Raw genomic sequence first — 23217 nt, forward strand, 5'->3', positions numbered from 1 at the left:
TCCCAACCACTGGGCCATGGACTGGTACTGATCTGAAGCCTGTTAGGGACTAGTATCTACAGCTGGAAGTAACTGGAAGGTGAGCAAAACTGTGCATGTGCGGGATCTAGATTCTGTGCTCCTCCTCCCCCGACAGTCTGTGGAAAAATTGTCTTCCACAAAACCGATCCCCGGTTTCAAAAATATTTGGGACCGCTGCCCTAAATCACACAGGTTTTCAAAGATATCTAGTTCCTATAAAGAATCAGTTTTATGATTAATCAAATGATTAACAGGTATTTATGTTCCCATTTAATTCAAACGTTTGATCCATACAATTAATTGAAGGGCCTAATAGCTCAGGCTGTTAGAAGCCTGTTATTAGAACACAGCAGCCTGCAATTACTGCAGGTTCAAGCCCGGCCCGAGGTTGACTCAGCCTTCCATCCTTTATAAGGTAGGTAAAATGAGGACCCAGATTGTTGGGGGGGCAATAAATTGACTTTGTAAATATACAAATAGAATGAGACTATTGTCTTATACACTGTAAGCCGCCCTGAGTCTTCGGAGAAGGGCGGGATATAAATGTAAATAAATAAAAATAAATAAATAAATAAAATAAATGAAAATAAAATTACTTATTCTAAAATATCTGACATTTTTCAAAAAGCAATTCTTGCATATTAAAATATTTTTTTTCTTCACATACTCTACGTACACATACATAACTTACTTAAGGTACTTCTGGTGCTTTTCACTATTTTGAATTTTTTTTTTTGCACTATAATACAATTCTTATAAAATTGCCTTCAAATGATTGGCACTCTAGTTGATGAACCACTTTGGGTGGCAACAGCTACATATTACTCTTCTTTACATTTTTATGCCTGAGCATTTCAGTGAAGCTCAATGTTACATTTTAGTTGATCTTTCTAAATCTCTGCAGCATGTTGATATAACATTTTCACTTCCTTGAAGAAAACAGCCAAAGGAAGTACCTCTACTAAATAAAGTACTGGAAATATAAAGCAACAATTGAAAAAAAGACAGAACATTACTTTAACAGCTTGGCACTGACACATCATATTTAACTAATTCTTTTTATAAGTTATCTTGAATTAATAAAATCCATTGTTTTCACATTTGTTTTTAATCCTCCATTTTTGTTTTAATGGATATATTTCACTATAATTTTTTATTTATGAATGGCACGTTAGGTAGAGGTGCAAATTAATATATTAAAAATGTTAATACAATGCCTAATTAAATGGTCAAATCTATCAACATCCTTTTTCTTCTGGACAGTCATTAATTATCACAAAGCTTTATGTTTGTACTTCCTGTATTATACAATATATAGCAAATATTTAGAGGTCTGGTGGCAAACACTTATATCAACAGCTCTGCAAACCAGAATCAGGCATTAAATTAAACTGATTGTAATTACCAAAAGCCAAAGACTCAGCGCATCAAGTTTAACACTTTAATTTAGCCCTGGAAAGCCTCAGGGGTTTGAATATGCAGCAGGTCCTTGCAGCAGGCAATGACTGTTGTCATGCTTATGTTAATGCACAGTAGGATTTATTGCTTTTAATTCTGAGATGTAGTTACATTTTCATTTTAGTTTTATATTATTTATAAGCCATTTAAAGGCTTTTTGGAATTGCAGTAATCAACAGATAATTTTAAAAAAGTTTAAATGCCATAAGCAGTTTTTTAAAAAGTGTTACCAAAAGTTTAGTGGTTTTGTTACACAATTTTACTGGCCTGATCTCAGAGCTGTAAAAGATGCAATCCACAACCCACAATTGCCTAACTCCACACAGAGAGTGACTGCATTGTCAATAGCTATACTTTTTTAGGTTTTTCCCTTTTTGCTACTCCATTCTCCTTTTCAAACTGTGGATATATCTATACTCCCTCTTTCAACACTGTCTGTTTATGATGAAATTCCAAGAAATGGATACTACAGCAATGAAATTTGTCTTTGAAATAATGATTTTCCTTTTTTACTGGAACAGCCTGAAATGTCTGATTTTTTCAGGTTTGGCAGCAGCTCTCCAATCACTTCATAGAGAAAAGTTGATAATTCAAAGCAAGAAATGTGAATTTAGGATTGTATTGTAAGAATAAATATTTGATATGTCACTTATCTGAACAGTTTCAACCTCTCAAGATAATTCATGTGGATTAAGCCTGCTGCTTGTAAATCATCCCCCCCCAAAAGCAAACATTTATCCCACAAATGTTCATAGTTTCGTAAGAATTGGAATATTTATAATTATTTGCAACTTTTGGGGACCCTGAAGAACTAATTTAGGGGTATCAAATTCGCGTTGTCATGGCAGCATCACGTGACATATTGGGACTTTTCCCCCCTTTGCTAAACTGGGAGGGGCCGAAGCCAGAACGTGATGCATCCGGCCTACGGCCCGCAAGTTTGACACCCCTGAACCAGAGGTGGATTCCACTTACCTTCACTTCCGGTTCGCAGCTTGCTTTGCTCTCACACGGTGCTTCTGCGCATGCACAGAGCATCCATGATGACACCTGGATGGGTGGGCGGAGCCTCCCACCGCCGTTACTACTGGTTCATAAGATCCGGGCCAAACCGGTAGCAACCCACCACTACCCTGAACTAATTTATTCTTATTTCACCTAACTGCTTCCACAGACAATAATTTACCACAGGCAAATAAATAGCAAGTAACTGTTAAGAAGATTAAGCTAAATGTTTTATCCAGCTGCAAGCAGATACATTGAGTGGGACCTTCAGACTTTGCATATGACTTACTGTTTTTCAAGCTTTAATACCGATATTGCTTCAGAATACATATGGGAAAAAATGGGAATGCTACATAGGTAGAACTTTATAGAAATACATTTTCGTCCAGGAAAAGGAGTGAGAACAGGAAGGAGAATACAGAAAAATCAAGACTTGCTGTTTGATTCTTTTCTTCTGGCAACTCTGTTGAAGTCTCCGTTTTATTTCTCCACTTGAAAACCAAAGGAGATTGTGAAAGAAAATTGTGACAGAGTATGAAGTAAAACTAACTGGAGAAGAACTAAAGAAGGAAGTTCTATTATAGAAACTGCTCATTATTATTATTTTTTAAAAAGACTATTTTATGAGTATTACCAAAAGCCAAACTATGTCCACAATGAACTAAAGAAGTATCAACAGTTTTGTGAGAACCACAATGCTATTACCAAATAATACTATTGGAAAATTATGATGCTAAGGGCATATATAACTTAAAACAGTTTATGGGTGCAGAGAAAATTTTAAAAAACCAGGAAGGTGAATAGAATATGTTGAAAGAGGACATAGATTTTTGACCATGTAGAACCCTTCTTCAAGTTATTTTTGTACCTACTTGTCAAAAGTCCAATGGGTCAAAGATGTATCATATTTTTAAATACGTTGCTGCTACAGCAGATGTTGTATAAATTTACTTCTCAAGTACTTTTTCTGAACATATACAGCAGATGGACAAATAATGCAATTCTGAATACATTTATTTAATTGTAGGATACACAGTTTGTCCTGTTATATGACATAAGATGGTCTAGAAAAATTAGTAGTCTTATATAGCCTGGGTGTAATGGTAACAAGTCAGCTGGAGTTTGTTATTAAGGTAAATATTTACGGCCCGCTGAAAAAGAACTTATTATACCTGGATATCTAGTTTATATAGAATTTTATTTTTACCACTTGGCTGTTTGTTTGCAAGGTTTTACAAACATTACAATTATTGCTATTGAAAACAAATCACAAGACGGTAGCTATAAATGTTCTTGTTACTCTGAAACACACTAATTCTGCTAAGTGAAGGGAGACACGGACTATTAATCAAATGAATACATCAGAAAACATTAGTTATGATTAGTTTCCAGTCTAGTAGCAAGGCTGGCACTGTTACATAAATATGAATTATTTTAAAACATATATACAGGTAGTCTTCGTCTTATGACCACAATTGAGCCCAAAATTTCTGTTGGTAAGTGAGACATTTGTTTAAGTGAGTTTTGCCCTACTTTACGACCTTTCTCGTCACGTTGTTAAGTGAATCACTGCATATCTTAAGTTAGTAACACAGTTGTTAAATTGAACTGGCTTCCACATTGATTCTGCTTGTCACAAGGTCGCAAAAGGTGATGCAAATCACACCTCGCCCGACACAGCAACGGTCATAAATATGAATCAGTTGTCAGGTGTCTGAATTTTGATCATGTGATCATGGGGATGCTGCAATGGTGGTAAGTGTGAAAAACAGTCATGAGTCACTTTTTTCAGTGCCATTGTAACTTCAGTCACTAAATAAACTGTTGTAAACAGTGGTGAAATCCAATTTTTTTACTACCAGTTCTGGTAGTAAGCTTGATGGGCGTGGTGTAGCTTGGTGGGCATGGCAGGGGAAGGATACTGCAAAGTCTCCATTCCCACCCCACTTCAGGGAAAGGATACTACAAAATACCCATTCCCTCCCCACTCCTGGAAAAAGGATATTGCAAAATCTCCATTCCTCCCCACTCTGGGGCCAGCCAGAGGTGGTATTTGCCGGTTCTCCGAACTACTCAAAATTTCCACTACCAGTTCTCCAGAACCTGTCAGGACCTGTTGGATTTCACGCCTAGTTGTAACTCTAGGACAATCTATATATGTCATTTATCTGCAGATTTTAATGTCTGGCAGACTGTGTCACTCGCATGCAAGATGGAGGGTTCTAATCTGCTCTGGGGACACAGTATGTATATTCTAGTTGTAACGTGTAGTATAAAGAAGAGAATGGCATGAACTTGTTCACTTTTAATTCCTACTGCACAAGGAATCTGAGCAATCAGTTATTCAAAACATGGTGAAACTATTTCCTTCCTGTTTACCTTCCTGAAAGAAGTTCTTTTAAAATATGATCTGTAAATACACTAAAACTACATTAACCTTTCAGAGGGAAGAGATATATTGGTTGGTTTGTGTGTGTATGTATGTGTTGGTAAAACTAATAGAAAAATAAGGAAAAAGTCATAAAGTGAACAGTAATGATTTGAATAAACTAAAGTAGTAATTAGAATTGATTTTGCAAGACCCAATTACATTCAATTATAACTTCACTTTCTCAAATTTCTGATATCAAGGCAAACTGTATTCTGAATAAAATTAAAACATACACATTCTTCATTTATGTGTTTGAAAAGAATATAAACTCAGACATAATGACTACTCCAAAATCTGTCAACCTTTACTGAATTTAAGGCTCCCTGATTCCAATGCAATATTTTTACTACTACATCAACTGGCTTTCCTTAGACTCAATAGACTTACTTCATCTTTTTAAACACATTGTTCTCATTATGTTATATCCTGCTGTCCTTTCCAAGTGTTAAAGTTAAGTAGACGTGGTGGTTTTTAGGCCAGAGTTGACAAATACAGAAAATCCTAATAGACTAATCACTTAGCTTCAAGGCCAAGCACTAAGGATATGTTAATGGAAAGAACAGTAGGAAAAGGTTAGGGGTTTGAGCTACCATAGCTATAAGAAGCATTGGCACATTCACACTAGTGGAGAGAATGAGATTTTTTGTAAGGTTTCACTTTTGTCTGTTCTTATTTAGATGAATCGCACCTAAACTGTCATTTTAAGTTTCCTTATATAATTAAATATTCTAACATACCTTTCTAAAGGCTTGTGGCCTCCAATGAATGAATTGGGCCACAAATCCTTTAAACATGACCACCATAACTATACCATGCTAAATAAGTAAGAGGATAATTCTTACACATCACAATCAATTAATTTGATATCAGTCCAATACTGACACAAGAGGCAGGGGGAAAATGTTTCTTTTACTCAAAATAGAGTAGCTTCTAGTGCAATAATGGCTAACCTTTTTGGCACTGTGCCCAAAGCGTGCACATGAATGTGTGCGTGTGTACACCCATAATGCAATGCACATGTGACCCCCCCGTGTGCTCTGCCCTCGCACATGCACGCGCAACCTCCACATGTGCACACGACTTCCCTGAGTGTGCCCCATGCATGCGCACACATCTTCCGCATTCACCCCACCCCCCGCACATGCGTGGCAGAGACCCAAAAACCAGCTGGCTGGTGGAAGGCATGCGTGCATATGCAGTGGAGCCGAGCTGGGGTGACAGCTCAAGTGCCCCCAGAGGGCTCTGCGTGCCACCTGTGGCATGCGTGCCATAGGTACGCCATCACGGTTCTTGTGTATTATACATGGTCCAGGAGAAAGAAAGAGGTATAAGAATTTAATATAATATAATATAACAACAGAGTTGGAAGGGACCTTGGAGGCCTTCTAGTCCAACCCCCTGCCCAGGCAGGAAACCCTACACCATTTCAGTCAGATGGTTATCCAATATTTTCTTAAAAATTTCCAGTGTTGGAGCATTCACAACTTCTGCAGACAAGTCGTTCCACTTATTAATTGTTCTAACTGTCAGGAAATTTCTCCTTAGTTCTAAGTTGCTTCTTTCCTTGATCAGTTTCCACCCATTGCTTCTTGTTCTACCCTCAGGTGCTTTGGAGAACAGCCCGACTCCCTCTTCTTTGTGGCAGCCCCTGAGATATTGGAACACAGCTATCATGTCTCCCCTAGTCCTTCTTTTTATTAAACTAGAAATACCGAGTTCCTGCAACCATTCTTCATATGTTTTAGCCTCCAGTCTCCTAATCATCTTTGCTGCTTTTCTCTGCACTCTTTCTAAAGTCTCAGCATCTTTTTTACATCGTGATGACCATTTGAACCATTCCCGACAAGAATAGCCAGAATGTTCAAGAATAAATCCAAAAAATGTTGGAAATGTCAACAGATACCTGGTTCCTATTACCATATGTGGTGGACTTGCGTAGAAGCTAGAAGGTACTACACTAAAATACATACATGGTTGGAAAAAATGATAAAAAAGCATATAGACTTTAAACCAGAAGTTTTTCTATTGAGAATTATATAATTATAATAGAGAATTATAGTAGAGAATTGAGATATTTGATTGTGAATGTAATAACAGCAGCTAGAATTGTATTTGCAAAGAATTGGAAAAATGAGAAATTGCCACTGCAAGATGAAATTATCAAGAAAATAATGGATTGTGCAGAAATGAGTAAATTGACGTTTGAAATTAGAGAACAAGAAGATAAGCAATTTTATAAGATATGGGACTTATTTTACCAATGGTTAGAAGGAAAATTATGATAAAGAAGATTAGAGATTTTTTAATAAGGTAAAAATTATTGAATAATTGTTTTAAAATGATGGAATAAAATAGGCTAATAAGATAACATATTGTTCCAGAATGACTATTACGAATCAAGTGATTACAATATTTGATTACAATCAGATGATAAAATGGATGATTAAATAAATTGATGATAGGTAACTGTTGTTTGCACAAAAAAAATGTAACACACATACCGACACATTGTATTTTAAATTTGAATGGAAGATGTTTTCACGTTTGTATGTTTCTAAAAAATAAAAAAAAACTTAAAAAAAAAAGAATTTGAACCATGATTTCATTGTAGTCAATCCATGTTCTAGCTATTAGCCTCATACTTTCAAGATCTTTCACATACCCCTCCTCTTTTAATTTTTCTCCCTTGGCACCAAAACTGCATGTGTATTAGTATGAACTTTGATTTCATACGGGTAGGCATCATTTTGTGACTGCCTCATTTAGCGACTGTTTCCATTTACAACAGTGACGAAAAAGTAATTTTATGATTAAGCCTCACATTTATGACCTTTGCAGGTCTGCAAAGCAAAGAAGTCTAAAGTAAGATAAGTATAGTCATAGTTATACTTACAAATTGCTTTGCTTAATATTCAAGTTATTGGTTTTAAATTGTGTTCACTAAACAAAGACTTCCTATATATTATTTTTCCAGATGAATGCTGAAACAAAACAACTCTCAGCCTTGATTTCCAAAAATATGAACTGGACCTTCATCATCTTTTTTACAGCTAAGCAACAAGATATAGTAGTTTATCACAGAGTTTTGCTCTTGAAATGCTTCTTTATAACATGCAGCCTCCAAGAACTATGTTTATGACATACAGCCTTCAAGGACTATCAGATAAACGTGTACCATAAAAATGATAACTTGTGACAGATATTTATTAAGACTGTAAAGTTGAGGCTCAAGTATCCTGCAGAATACTGTTTTATGAGGAATACTGGTAGTGTTTTATACACTTTTAGTGAACATTTATTTAGAAGACAGTAGCCCAATATAAGATGATAATTCAAATCATTTCATTCAGTTGTTGAGTCCAAGCTTATCCTGTTTTTTGCAGCTTATAAACATGATTTATTTTTGTGGATTATTGACTAACTTTAAGTGAAAGGTTAAAAGCTGGAAATACTGTAATGAGAAGAACACATGGCATTGGTACTTATCCATACATTCATAAACCACCAGCTAATGCTGAGAACAAACACTAATTTGTGGTTGGTAAACACAACTGTGATTCCAGACAATTTACAAGATCATTTGTCCTCACTATTCCTTTTCAGTTACTGCTACATGTAAGAAATCAGAACCTTTTAAATTAACCATTTTAAATTAACCACTGCTTAACACATCTTTCAACTCTTCAACTATAGTCACAGTTATTCTTCACAATTAACTTCATTCTTATCTTTCAGTATGAAAATTGAGTAAATCAATTTTCATATTGAATTCTCTGTCTGGTTTTATATTGTATATATACTTTTAATATACTTCTGATATATGAGGTTGAGAATATCATTTGCAAGATATTAAGTAATCAATTAAGCCAATATCTTAGACACACCTCCAATATTTGCTTTACATTGCATTTGCTATAATCATCAAGCGTTATCATGTTACCTAAGAGTCAACCTGTACAGGTGTGCTAATAGTTTTAGCTTATCTTGAAAATAAATAAGCAATGTTTATCAGGCCATGGGTCAAAAATAATATGTATTTTATACACTAGAAATATGTGATGTAACTTCCATCAAAATGTAAGAAAGTTGTAGCTGTTCAAAATAACCGGCATACAGTCCTTCTGCAGCAACAATAAAGCAACCGAGGCCGCTTTAGTTTGAAGATGGCTTATGTAATTGCCTGCTAATTGGCCCACAATAACAGAAAAAATTGAAATAAGTTTATTCACATCGTTTGAGAAAAAAACTGGGACTGGCAAGAGATTTCTTTGTGCCTGTCAGGTTGGATCACTACAAGCCAAATTTCAAGTCCACTCTTGTGCTGGGCAGTTATGTGATGTTTGGACAGAATGGTGTATTTCAATGTCATTGAGAGGGTTCAGAAACAACAATTGTACCTAATCTTTGGATAGATGTGGAAGGATATCTCCTGATGGGCCGAGGTGTGTTTTTTAGCATGGAATTGAGAATAAATGGCCTCCAGGAGACAAATTGCTTCTTTTGTCCTTCGTAAAACCCAGGAAAGGCCTCAGAATATCCATGTTGAGGCTAATTTCAGTGGATTTGGGGGAGGGGGGGAGGAAAAAGAATCAACAAGAAGCATTATACCCTGATATTACATAAAGGTTTTGAAATATATCAATTCTATAACTGAACTAAAAAGATGAAGAAGATACAATTCCAGGTAAATTCAGACAATTGGATAGTTTTAGAGAGAAATGAAACCACCAAGTCAGAATAATACCAAGGATTGATATTACAACTGTGTATGTTTCTCAGACATCCCACTTGATGGTTTGGCAAGATAGCTTGTTACCAATGCTTTCCACATTCGGGGAATAGACGGTTCAAGCATAATCACCCTTCAAACTGGTCATCCACCAACAACTGCTGTTGCTTTATCACAAAATGTTGGATAACTAAAGCATTTCATGCTACTGGAGTCATAAGCTAAGGTAGGGCTGACTTGGCAAGCCAGATTAGGCCCAAGAACTGAAAGCTATAAATTCCGGATATATAAACGTTAGAAAGCATTTCTCAACTTTTCATTCTGTTGGCTATTTCAGCTATTCCAAATGGAAGGAAGTAGATGAGATAGTTATAGGCATTCATTTTGACCAGCCCCAAATATGTCGTAAGGCTAGTGTGTTTTGCACAAAGGAGAAGTGCAACCAAAGAGAGGAACATATTTGTTTAAAATGAACTAGAAAACAAATGTCCTGATCAGGTTATTTTCCATTCCTAAAAGCCAAGAATTTGTGTTCTAGTACATTCATTATATGATATTTCACTTAGGCTGTACGTTTGATCACTACAAAGGTTCTATTAATATTTCATAAACTAAAATGCAATGCAAAATAATGATAAAAACACATCTCTGGCAGTGCACTGTGATTCAATTATAAAGATCTAGTATAATTGCTCCTTAGCTGTAGAATCAACAGTGTGTGACTTAATGCTGTTTTTAACTCATTAAAAGTTTAATATCTAAGTATAATTCTTCTGGAAGTTATACAAAAATGCATAAAATGTAACTTAATGATATTTACAGTTTTATTTCATGAGTTCTCCACTTTATGAAACGATTAAAATAAAAAACAGATGCATGTAATTCAGTCATACAGCTGAAATAGAATTAGGAGCAGCAGCAATTAACTAAACACTATCTAAACCCAACTGGTTTAGGCAAAGAAATAAATGGGTAATGGGATTGATGGTCTCCTTAGAAGTATACCTCTACCAACCATCCATTGTTACTACCTACTCAAGTCAGTCATCGTATAGAGATTTACCTAGAAATAAATTTCCCTTAATCCAGTGAAATTTGAAGACAAATAAAATGCATTGAATGCTTTGTAATGGAAGGAGTATCATTCAAAAGATATCCATGAGAAACACAGTATTGCCATTAGACACATATATATCCAAAACATTTTGTGGTGTAAAGTGTGATTACGATTATGTCCCCTCAAGTCAGTCTTAGTGACCACATAGATTTTCTCCATGAGGTGTAAAAAAAAATACAGCAACTCAACTTGGAAATACCCTAGAAATTAATTTAGAGCTGAACAGGAATTTCAGAATCACTACCTTCATTAAAATATCAAAATCTAATGTTTCATATTTTTTTAAAAGCAAAATATAGATATAACATGAATTTAATTTTCATTGGAGTCAAAGCCACCACTAGTTTTTCTTCATTGTCTACCCTGTATTAATTTCAGCTGTTTTTCAAAAACAGAAACAATGAATTGTTTCTTATAGGTATTGATACGACTATAATTCTCCTGAACACTGTGCTAATTTAGTCAACTGAATTTGCAGGTAAAGTTAGATTACTTTTAAGTTTTCTTCCTACTCCTTGTTTTGTCATGACATGCATGCTGCTTACTCATTACTACACAAAAGAAGTGAAATGAGAATGTTGGAATGCTAAATTCTAAAGCAGTTACAGGAAAAGGGTTTAGCATAGTTATCTGGATTTAGATTCATTTATTCCCTTCCCCAAACAGAAAGCACTAGCATATGGGAGCATTTGAATAAATTTGTTCCACCAGTTATACTAAATTTAGTAACTTTTGCTCAGCCAAATGGCTTGAATCAGAAACAAGCACACTTTTAATTCACATTAGATATATGTGGAACATGTTACTATTGTGGGGATTTTCAGATTAGAAGAAAGCAGCGCTCTGCAATATTTTGAAGTTCCCTAGCTCACTATCAAACTGACAATCTGATTAGTGTGGTTTATACCAGCAGCTTATCTGGCTTCTTAGCAAATCAGGAAATTTGAGCTGTTTAAAATATGCCCATGTTTTCAGAAGTATTTACCCTCTCTTTGGACTTAAGTAGGCTATCATATTAAATTTTCAAGGAGGGGGGGGAATCGTCTTCTCTCACCAGTCATTTCCCAACCCAACCCACATTTACACTGCTAAATATTCAGTTTTCTTGGAACGTTTCCAGACCTTCCACATGCTCATCATACCATGGAAAGAAAGGAAGTATATTTCCCTTTTGACAAACTTTGCCACAGACATACTGTTATTTAATTCCACATACATCAACCAGTAAAACTGTTTCTCCAAAGCGCTTTCTTAAAATAACGATCTTTCAGTTCTCTGAATTACACAACTTCCTTTTAGAAAAGTCGGAGGGTGTTCAAACTAACGTATATCTTTTCCCTTTTCAAGCCATTGTTGCCTGTGAGTACATGGGCACACAAAGCTTCTAAGTTACACTTTGTGTATGCTTGTCATTCTGCAAAGAACAAAACATCCTTGGTGTCAAGAGCTTAACTGCTGCATTTTCAGTGAAATGCAGATAGTTGTCTTCCGATTCCTTTGCTTTCTCTCCCCTCCCTTAAAACAGTTCAGTATTACAGCAAATACAAACCTCTATTCACCATCTCCCAGAAGCAGCTTTGGAAAGCAACAATTAAAAAAAAACTCTTGGGAGAAAAAAATAAATAAAAAGCATACCTTCTTTGGAATCATCTGCTTCGGAACCCATGATATCAACCTAAATCTTTGAAGATTTAGATGACGTGCCTGTTTGAGAAGCAGCAAAATGAACTTCTCAAAAGAAGAAAAGGGGGCTGGGACTAAGAGAGGAAAAGTTTTGTGAAATTAACCAATGAGAGCTCAGCGGTGCTCTAAAGTCCCACCTCTTGGAGAATGCATCTGAGAACCGTCTGAAAAAGAGCACCTTCAGACACCCTTTTATTTGCCAGAAATGGCTGCCTGTTCAGCTCAGTGTGTGTGATACCACTGAAACCACTGCAAGCCAAGCAGCAGAAAAAGAATACCCAGTTTTTAAGTATTGTTTTAGAGACTGACAAGCAGTGTGAGTCCATATCACACAAACAATAGAAATTGGATTTGTTTCTTTCATCTTTGCTGTAAAAATCAGCCCACATTTTTTAAAAAACCAACCCATAATTTTTGCTAGAATTTTAGTACAATAAAGTGGATGGGTTTATTTTCCATCTTACTTGTCATACATTATTGCTTTGTGCTTTCATTTCCAGGATATCACACTAAATCATGACTGGTGATCAGCAGTCTATCCAAACACACAGAGATTCAGTTTTCAAAAACATACTGGAAAAATTTGTTTGTTTTCACAGTTCACTCTATTTATCAAATACACTGATTTGTCAAGTTCCAGGGGAGCAGCCTATGGGGCAGAGTGATACATTAACTATGATTTGTCAAACACTGCAACAAACCTTCTGACTTACACGGATGATACTTTATGCACCTAATTTGAAGACTACATTAAGGTCTTCAGTCCATTAAACAGACAAATCCAGCTCCACTAACCATATTATCATAAAATTTGTGACTGAAGCCAATATTGATCATATGCCCAAAGTGAATGAAAATGCTTAATAACCACACAGAACAGGGGTGTCAAACTCTCAGCATCACATTGTCGTCATGTGACTTTTTCCTTTCACTAAAATGTGGCTGGGCGTGGTGAGCGCGTGATGCATCCAGCCCACGAGGCACGAGTTTGACACCCCTGGCATAGAAAGATCATCAGAATGATGCCAACCCAAACAAGCTAAAATGTCAAGGTTTATCAGATTCAGATCGCACATCATTCCAAATTATATTTTATTAAACTAATGCTTCAAGCAACTTGTTTAGCCTACAAGAGTTACAAGTCATCATGATTTGTAAAACAATTTCTTTTCTTCTTCTTTACTTCCTCTTTTACTGCTTTGGGTGTCAAGGGAACCAAATTTTATTAAGGATGTCAAATTAATTGATTGTTGTTTTGGCAGATTCAGAGACACATCCCATGGGATCGTATGGGAAGGGGCAACTGCTATATTTCCTTTCTCCTTGATGGCCAAATTATAAGGAGAGGGAACTCCACTAGGTAAACCAGACCAGAAAATTAACTCTACAGGAAGGCTAAAACTACTTTTATTAAGATTGACTATAATAAGACAATCTTCTATATCCCTATAAGAGGTATTTCAAGGTAGCCAGTGGCATCCACAAACATCCCAATGGTAAACCATAATTTGCAAATTCAGATTTTACAAAAATTATAAAGGTTTATGGATTATAGTTTGCCATAGTGTGTCTACTGTTTTCAACAAGACTGGGCAGCATTTCAGATTTAAAGAGGAAAATGTGATCTGGAGGGCAGGGCGGGACTGCTGGAAGATCTGTCTGGGATTCCTGGAAGCAGCTTTGTTATTCCCAAGAATCCTATAGCTATAGCAGGACTTTAGGAAAATTTATTTATTTGCTTTCACTTGCATGCTCCGAAGTATATTTCGTTTTTGAAATCTATGGTGCTGAGTAGTCTTAATGTTAAAGATCCTATTCACATATGTAATTCTTTAATTTTGGCTTAATGCAACACGCAAACCCATCCAACATAGTCATTGTTAAGTTGTTCAACAAATCATGCTTTCAAAAAGTTTGGAGTAACATTATTTACAGTATTTAGTCCTGGATTAGTTTAGCTGGTTGTTTCATACCCTGAGTGTTTGTCCTTTGTGTGAGGCATGGGTGTTTCTCTGTGCACAATCTCCACCAATTGTTTTAGTAGTACATGTCTAATATGCTTTCTTCATGAGTTCTCAATAGGTATTACTAGGCTTTTGTGAAGACTTAGAAATGAGAATCTGAGGCTAAAACTGAGCTTGAAATAACTTCTATATAGCCATGATACAACTGACAAATAAGTGTAACTCAGCAACTTAAGACTAATGACTTTTTATGCAACAGTATACCTTGACAAACAAGTGACTATTAAGGATTGCTGCAGCCTCCAAGGCAGGGGTGTCCAAACTTGGCAACTTTAAGACTTGTGGACTTCAACTCCCAGAATTTCTCAGCCAGCAAAGCTCCATTCACTAGCTGCTTGAACAAAAATAACCTTGCTTGGTAATTCTACATTTAGATTGCTGTAATAAGCACTTTATGGGGTAACCTTCAGGTAGTGCAGAATGTTAATGCTTGACTATGGAGCAGTATGTAAGACTAGTGTCATACATATTATACATAGTCTCCACAATCTCCTCAGGCTGTTTTGTCAGTTTTTTAAAATGTGTTAATTTAAAATTTAAATTTAATCATTCTTGCCTTCTCCTAATGTTTTTAAACTTTTATATACAGCAATAGCACTTAGATTTATATACCACTTCACAGTGCTTTACAGCCCTCTCTAAACTGTTTACAGAGTCAGCATATTGCCCCCAACAACCTAGGTCCTCATATACTGTTTTATATTTTAACATTTTATTGTATATCAGCAAGGCTCCACTTTGAGGGTGATAAGAAGTTCAGAAATGTGAATAAATTTACAGAATTACAGAATTACAATTTACAGAATAAAATAATACATTTTATTAAATTTTGCCTACGACCATTTTTGCTTTACAAGCCTGGGTCCACCCCCCCGCCCCCACTTGCACTTCTGAAATGCAAGAGATGGACAGTCATATATCCAACTGTAAATCCAACTTCTCTTGGCCGGATGAGAAACTCATAATCGTAAGAAGACTTAATGGAAAATAATGCCTCCAATATTATAAAACACCAATAGATGGCAATGCTGATACAGAAACTTTGGCATGTTCTTTAACATCTGTTCTTTTACTCCAGTTAGTGGGAAGATGCACTGAGAAAAGTTGTGTTACTATTGTTCACGAAATTGAAGCCTGACACGAGTGCTCATCAGTGCACTTTAAGCAACATGCCATGATTGAATTATGTGTAATTATCAGAGATTTAGTTTGTTTGATGTCAAGCTATTCATATTTACTGAAAAATTAGCCTTTTTCCTACTAAGGGACATTTACTTTACTTCCTAATCCTGAAAAGAGGCTGCCACCGACTGCCTCTCACCGACCCGTGTGCTCTCACAGAGAGGGACTCCTCAGGGTGCCGGCGGCCAGGCAGTGCCGACTGGCGGCACCCAGGGGAAGGGCCTTTTCTGTGGGGGCTCCCACCCTCTGGAACGAGCTTCCCCCAGGACTTCGCCAACTTCCTGACCTTCAAACCTTCCGCCGCGAGCTTAAGACACATCTATTTATTTGCGCAGGACTGGACTAGAATTTTTAAATTTTAAATCTGGTGTTAATGGGGTTTTATTATTTATATTTCTATTTTTAAATATTCGGCCTATTTAATAAGTTTTTTAAATTAATGTTTTATTCTGTATATATTTATGTTTTATTTGGCTGTAAACCGCCCTGAGTCCCTAGGGAGATAGGGCGATATAAAAGTACGAACAAATAAATAAATAAATAAATAAATAAAAACTCATTAATTGGTTTGCTTTGCTCTTCCTCTTTTGAGGCCTTGTTGTTGAAAGTGTTGCTGTGTTAAGAAACCCAGAAAAGTTTAGAATTCCTGCAGCTTCCCTGGAGACATTGCAAGTCCAAAGCCAACAGGCAGTTAAGCAGCTGCTGTCGGATGGGGATGGGAATAAGGGTGTGTATGAGAGGGGCCAATGCAGTATAAGCACTGTGAGACTGCGGGAAGACTGTGTAGGTGGGTTAGACTTTCTTGAGGAACTTGCTGCCTTCCCTGCTGGCTTCTCCACTGACTTTCTCCCTGCAATCACAAACAACTTTACAATTTCTGCTGGCTTCCCAATTGATTTCTGGGAAGCTATCAGGGAGCACTGGAAATGAGGATCACATGGGTTGTGACTGATCTTGGCAGCCCAAAAGCAGTGCTAAAGTAGCAACAATGCAGTAACACTGAATTGGCCAAACTTTCCCAAATTTCATTCCCACAGGAGTCATGGTTTCGGTAAATTAGTCCATTTGAGTTATCTTGATTCAAAATCGTTGCCCTATACCAGGGCAAACTGGTGGCCCACGGTCCGGATGCATCACACCTAGGCCACACCTACCTTGGCTCCACAAAGGCAACAAACGTCGTGGTACATCGCAATATGTCACGTGATGTGATCGAGTTTGACACCCGTGCCCTATACCTTCCAAATTCACCCAACTGAAGACTACAAACAGACATGAGAGTTTTAGTTATATATATGTCCCATCTATAACTTGTCTTCCAGAATTTAATATATTAAAATAAACTTTACTGGTTCTCATCTTCCTAAGACAGAGAAATAAATTATGTCTGTGATACCAATATCAGCAAATAACTCAGCTTACTTAATTGGGTAATTAAACAATGAAGGCAGGCACCTAATTTTGGCTATTTACTTTAGTTCAGCATTCAATACCATCATTCCAGACACTCTTCTAACTAAGCTAAACCAGCTACAGGTACCGGAACAGACTTGTAAGTGGATTACAAGCTTGCTAACAAACAGGAAGCAGCAGGTGAAGCTAAGCAAGGTCACATCAAATACCTGTACAATTAGCACAGCCCCCCCCACCAAGGTTGTGTGCTCTCCCTACTTCTCTTCTCTCTGTATACCAATGACTGCATCTCCAATGATCCATCTGTTAAGCTACTGAAGTTCGCAGATGACACAACAGTGATTGGTCTCATTCGAGACAATGACGAATCCGCATATAGACAAGAGGTCGAACGACTAGCCTTGTGGTGCACCAAAACAATCTGGAACGGTACACACTCAAAACTGCAGAAATGGTGGTAGACTTTAGGAGAAACCCTTCCATACTTCCACCTCTCACAATATTAGACAACACAGTATCAACAGTAGAAACCTTTAAATTTCTAGGTTCTATCATATCGCAAGATCTAAAATGGACAGCTAACATCAAAAACATCATCAAAAAAGGACAACAAAGAATGTTCTTTCTGCGCCAACTCAGGAAGCTCAAACTGCCCAAGGAGCTGCTGATTCAGTTCTACAAAGGAATTATTTTTTTTTTTTTTATTCAAAAAGTTTTTATTAGTCAAAAAAGGTTTATACAAATACATATCAGGTATGGTAAATTTTCATTTTTCTTATCTAAAATAAGAATTTTACTCAAATTTTTTAACACATACAACAGCCATAAGGCAAGCAGGTGACACGAAGTAGCTAAGTTTGCAAATTTTAAATACGTAATAAAGAAGAGTCAAGAATAATCAGAATATCGTACAAAAGAGAATAAGGAAAACCAACACAATCCCAAATATCTTTATCACTTCCTAGTTTTGGATCTCAGAACTCTGGGTTCAGCCTGACCCAACTCCAGGGCATAACAGCGGCAGCCGCTTCAGCCCCATGATCTATAACCTCCCTTCTTCAATTCCTGGGTCATCTGATTCCAGGAAGGCTTTGTGTTCCTCCACATAGGCCGTAGCCTCCGCAATTGTACTGATTTTTTCGTAATGCCCTCCCGGAAAATCATCAATCCTCTGGCATCAGCCATCTGAAGCCCACTCCTTCTGGTACAATTTGCTTGACAAAAATAATATTTCTTTCTTTTTCACGTACCTGTCTGGGAATCTGCCTCAGAATGGCTATCTCCTGCCCCTGTAAATCAGTGCCCCACTCCTATGTTTTCTAAGAATTTCATCTCTCGTCTCTCTTCTCACAAATTTGACATGAACCTCTCTGGGAACTGCATGCGTGCGTGCATATTGCGAATTAACTCTATAAACTCGATCCACATCCCAATTCATGAAATCAACATCTCTCCCAAGAAATTCTCCCAACAATTTAGTCACAACATCTCTCAAGTCTTCTTGGTCCACTTCTTCCAAATTTTGAAACCTAAGGAAATAAGACATTTTATCCATCTGTAGTCCAAGCACAGCATTGCCTGTCGTCTCCTCTCTTTTCTGCACTGCCCGCATATCACCCTCCAGACCTTCCACTTTCTGCTTGTTTTCTGCTGAGACTTGTTGAGTATCCTTTAAATCCTTTTGGATAGTCACAATTTCTGCTCTTATTTCCGTTTGGCCTCTTTGCAAATCATCCAATTTCTTGTCCATATTGGATAACTTTTCCAGAATTCTCTCCATCTCTCCAGCAGTTGGTCTCTGACCTTTTGCCATTTGAAAAAAAAAGTATTCAAAATCCTCAGGCAAGCACAGTATCCTTGTAATTTCCTCCGGATCCACCAGGGGGCACTCACAGGAGCAACGAGTCCAGAGTACAGTTAGTCAACCAGGAAGCCGAAGGGAAGTGATGTCATCAAAATTCTCATAGTGAAGGCGGAAGCTGGACGCCACCACTGTTCCCCAGAAGGAGGGGGGGCCTCAAACCTTCCCTCCTAAATTTCTCCATCACCTCTTCTCTCCAGAGCTCCACAAAACCGGTAATCTTCTTATTTTAAGTTCTCCTCTCTCCAGAATAACTCGTGCTCCTTCCAACCGCAGGGGAGAGAAAACCCCCCCGCACTCCGGAGCACTCCACTCACGTTTACCGATATTCCCTTCCCTTCTCCTCCTCAATTCTTCTCCGTGCCCTGTTCACCACCAGGCTGCTGCAGTTATAAATCCAATGCCCCGGTGTCACCGGGCACAGCGGCCCAGGCGACGACCAAAATAATGGCCGCGGCCTGTGGCCTCCGAACCCCGCCAAGCCTAGGACGCGCCAGCATCGGTCCCCACAGTCCTGTATATCGGCTGGGAGACCCCTGGCGAGCCGTCCGTACGGCAGGTGTCCTTTTCGGAACACCTGGCCCCTGAGGGCCTCGGCGGCGGCCGGATTCGGGCGCTGGAGGCAGGAGAAACCTTCCAGACGTCCGTTGCCGCTGGATACCGGAAGTCGTCTCCAGTTCTACAAAGGAATTATTGAGTCTGTCATTTGCACCTCTATAACTGTCTGGTTCGGTTCTGCAACCCAACAAGAAAGACACAGACTTCAGAGGATAATTAGAACTGCAGAAAAAATAATTGCTACGAACCTGCCTTCCATTGAGGACCTGTATACTGCACGAATCAAGAAGAGGGCCGTGAAAATATTTACAGATCCCTCACATCCAGGACATAAACTGTTTCAACTCCTACCCTCAAAACGATGCTATAGAGCACTGCACACCAGAACAACTAGACACAAGAACAGTTTTTTCCCAAAGGCCATCACTCTGCTAAACAAATAATTCCATCAACACTGTCAAACTATGTACTAAATCTGCACTACTATTAATCTTCTCATCGTTCCCATCACCAATCTCTTTCCACTTATGACTGTATGACTGTAACTTTGTCACTGGCAATCCTTATGATTTATATTGATATATTGACCATCAATTGTGTTGTAAATGTTGTACCTTGATGAACGTATCTTTTCTTTTATGTACACTGAGAGCATATGCAACAAGACAAATTCCTTGTGTCCAATCACACTTGGCCAATAAAAGGGGCGTTGGTACTTACCTGAGACGCACCTTCTAGTTCAGTGGAGACAGCAGTCAGAGTGGGTGGAGCTCCTCTGTTCAGATTGGATAACTGAGTCTGTTGAAGCTGAAAGTCCCGCCCCTTGCTGCTGGGAACCCCAGATTTTGATGAAGGCGAGAAAAACCAGACTCAATGCGTCGTGGAAAATAGAGAAACAAATTTTATTATCCAAAACAAACAAACAAAAGAGGATCCAGACCGAAATAGGGAGGGGCTGACTGCTGTCTCCACTGAACTAGAAGGTGCGTCTCAGGTAAGTACCAACGCCCCTTCTCCGTTATGGTGGAGACAGCAGTCAGAGTGGGACATACCAAAGCCTAGTGTCCCTAACTACAGGAGGGATCGGTCTGGACAGATTCAACCTCAGATACAAGTACCTGCTGCAGCACCCTACGGCCAAAGGCAGCTTCAGCCAAGCATACTTGTCCACTCTGTAGTGTCTAATAAACGGAGAGGCGACGACCAGGTGGCTGCCCTGCATATCTCTGGCAAGGATGCCTGAGTAGACCAGGCCGCTGAGGTAGCTGCACTGCGAGTGGAATGCGCTGTTAAACGCGGGGGCCTAGGCAGGGATCTCATCTCGTAAGCCTTAGCTATCGTATGCCTAATCCATCTGCCTATAGTGGACGATGTCACCTTACGCCTAAAGAAACAGGAAGGAAAGACACAAACAAGGACTCTGTTCTCCTTAACTCTGCTGTTCTCTTAATGTAAATTCTCAAAGCTCTTCGAACATCTAAAGTATGCCAACGGCGCTCTAACCCGTGAACTGGGTGAGGGCAAAAATTAGGCAAATTAAGTTCCTGCATGCGATGGAAAACTGAATTTACTTTAGGAATGAATGAAGGATCCAAACGGAGCACTACTCGATCCGGATGGAAAACACAAAGATCACTGCGGACAGAGGGCAGCTAATTCTGAAATCCTTCTGGCAGAGGTGATAGCCACCAAAAGGCAACCTTACAAGTTAATAGCCTCAGAGAGGTAGACCTCAATGGCTCATAAGGAGGCCCTGTTAGGGAATTTAGGACCAGCGAAAGATCCCAAGTGGGATATCTGTGGACCACGGAGGACATAAATTTTGGCCTTTGAAAACCTCCTGATAGAAGGATGTTGAGACAAGGAAGTCAGTGGATCACAGGATAAAACCGTGGAAATAGCTGCTACCTGTCTACGAAGTGTGTTGGGAGCTAACCCTTGTCTAACCTTTCCTGCAAAATTCCAATATATGCAAAATGGAAACCCGGAGTGGAGAAACCCCGCCTTTGACACCAGGAACAAAAAGCCCGCCAAGAGGCTGAGTAAATGCGCTCAGTGGAAGGCCTCCGGACGCTAACATAGTCCGGATAAGCCTGGCAGACATATTGTCTCTTCTCATGGTGCCCTGCTCAAGCGCCAGGCGGTCAACTGGAGCCATAGAGGATCTGGATGAACCACAGCCCCTTGAGATAACGACACTCTGCTGGGAGGAATCCTCCAGGGGGAAGCCACTGACAGCGACTTGAGATCTGCGAACCAAGACCTCCGAGGCCAGTGAGGCGATTAAGATGACCTCTGCCTGTTCCTCCAGAATCCGGCGGACCACTCTCGGGATGATTGAGAGAGGCGGAACGCAGAGTAACCCCTCTGGCCATGGACTGCGAAGAGCATCGACTCTCTGCTAGATGATCTGGAAACCTGGCAAAGAAAGCGAGGAAGCTGCGTGTTCTGCCGTGTTGCGAACATGTCCACCACTGGAGTGCCAAATCGGCGTGAGAGGTCGTTGAACAGATCTGGATGCAGACGCCACTCCGCCTGGTCGATGACTTGACGACTGAGCCAGTCTGCCTGAATATTGGACACCCCTGAGATGTGTTCTGCAGTCAAGGACAGAAGATTTCGTTCTGCCCACAGGAATAGGGTCCTTGCTTCCTTCATCAAGGACTTGGATCTGGTGCCCCCTTGTCGGTTGACATGAGCCTTGGCTGTGATATTGTCCGTGAGCACCAGTACATGCTTGCCTGATAGATGGTTCTGGAAAAAACAAAGAGCTAGATAAATAGCCCGTAGCTCTAGCCGGTTGATAGGAAAACGGCGTTCAGTGATGGACCAGCTCCCTTGAGCCAGCAGCGATTTGAGGTGTGCACCCCAACCGAAAAGACTGGCATCCGTAGTTACCACCAAACGATGAGGCTCGTGCAAAGGAGATCCCTTGGAAATCGCCGATGACAACCACCAGAAGAAGGACTTGCGAACCTCCTTGGGCAGTAGGACTTTGGAAGTGGAATTGCCTGTGCCCGCTCTTTGGAATGGCAACAGGAACCACTGGAGGTCTCTAGTATGAAATCTCGCCCATGGAACGATGGAAATGGTTGAAATCATCTTTCCCAGGAGTTGGGATAATGACAGCAAGGAAACTCTGCTTTCCTTTATTAAAGAACCAGCTAAAGATCTTAAACTACTCTGTCTCTCCTGAGATAAAGAGACTCTACCTAATATGGAATCAATATTTGCTCCTAAGTGAAGTAAACAGGTTGAGGGGGTCAAATGACTTTTCTCTATATTAATAGAGAAGCCATGTAAAGAAAGAGTCTGAACTACAATCTATAAATCCCTTCTGGCCATTGACTCTGACGATGATAAAATTAAAATATTATCCAAATAACAATAAAGTCGAATAGGTATGGACCTAAGATGAGGTGCCATAGCAGCCAAGATCTTGGTGATAACCCTCGGGGCAGAAGACAACCCAAAGGGCAGTGCCCTATATTGATAGTGAACCCCCTTATAACAAAACCGGAGAAACTTCCTATGATCCGGGAAAATAGGGATATGAAGATAAGCTTCAGTGAGGTCTATGGAAGTGAGGAAGTCGCCCTTCCGAACGCCATCTAGAATCGAACGAAGAGAGTGCATTTTAAACTTATGATAAACAATAAAACGATTTAGTCTCTTGAGGTCTAAAATGGGCCTCCAGCCCCCCGAAGATTTGGGAACTAGGAACAAAAGAGAATA

At 38.9% G+C, this 23217-nt stretch overlaps 1 protein-coding gene across 3 annotated transcripts in view; it reads right to left on the reverse strand.

The window, feature by feature from the left end:
• Nucleotides 1-23217, reverse strand: part of TNFAIP8 (TNF alpha induced protein 8) — a 46486-nt gene that overhangs the window by 2803 nt on the left and 20466 nt on the right. Inside the window, exon 1 of one of the 3 annotated variants that reach the window (XM_058169030.1) lies at nucleotides 20203-20526. The exons of 1 other annotated variant lie outside the window; for it this stretch is intronic. Coding sequence is in view for 1 of the 2 variants with exons in the window: in XM_058169028.1 (XP_058025011.1) it covers nucleotides 12397-12427 (31 nt within the window). In the remaining variant the exon portion in view is untranslated. Of the gene's footprint in view, nucleotides 1-12396; nucleotides 12539-20202; nucleotides 20527-23217 lie in introns of those variants that run through there. One more of the 3 variants, XM_058169028.1, reaches the window with a different exon arrangement.

This window comes from Ahaetulla prasina, chromosome 2 (assembly GCF_028640845.1).
Source record: "Ahaetulla prasina isolate Xishuangbanna chromosome 2, ASM2864084v1, whole genome shotgun sequence".
NCBI lineage: Eukaryota > Metazoa > Chordata > Lepidosauria > Squamata > Colubridae > Ahaetulla > Ahaetulla prasina.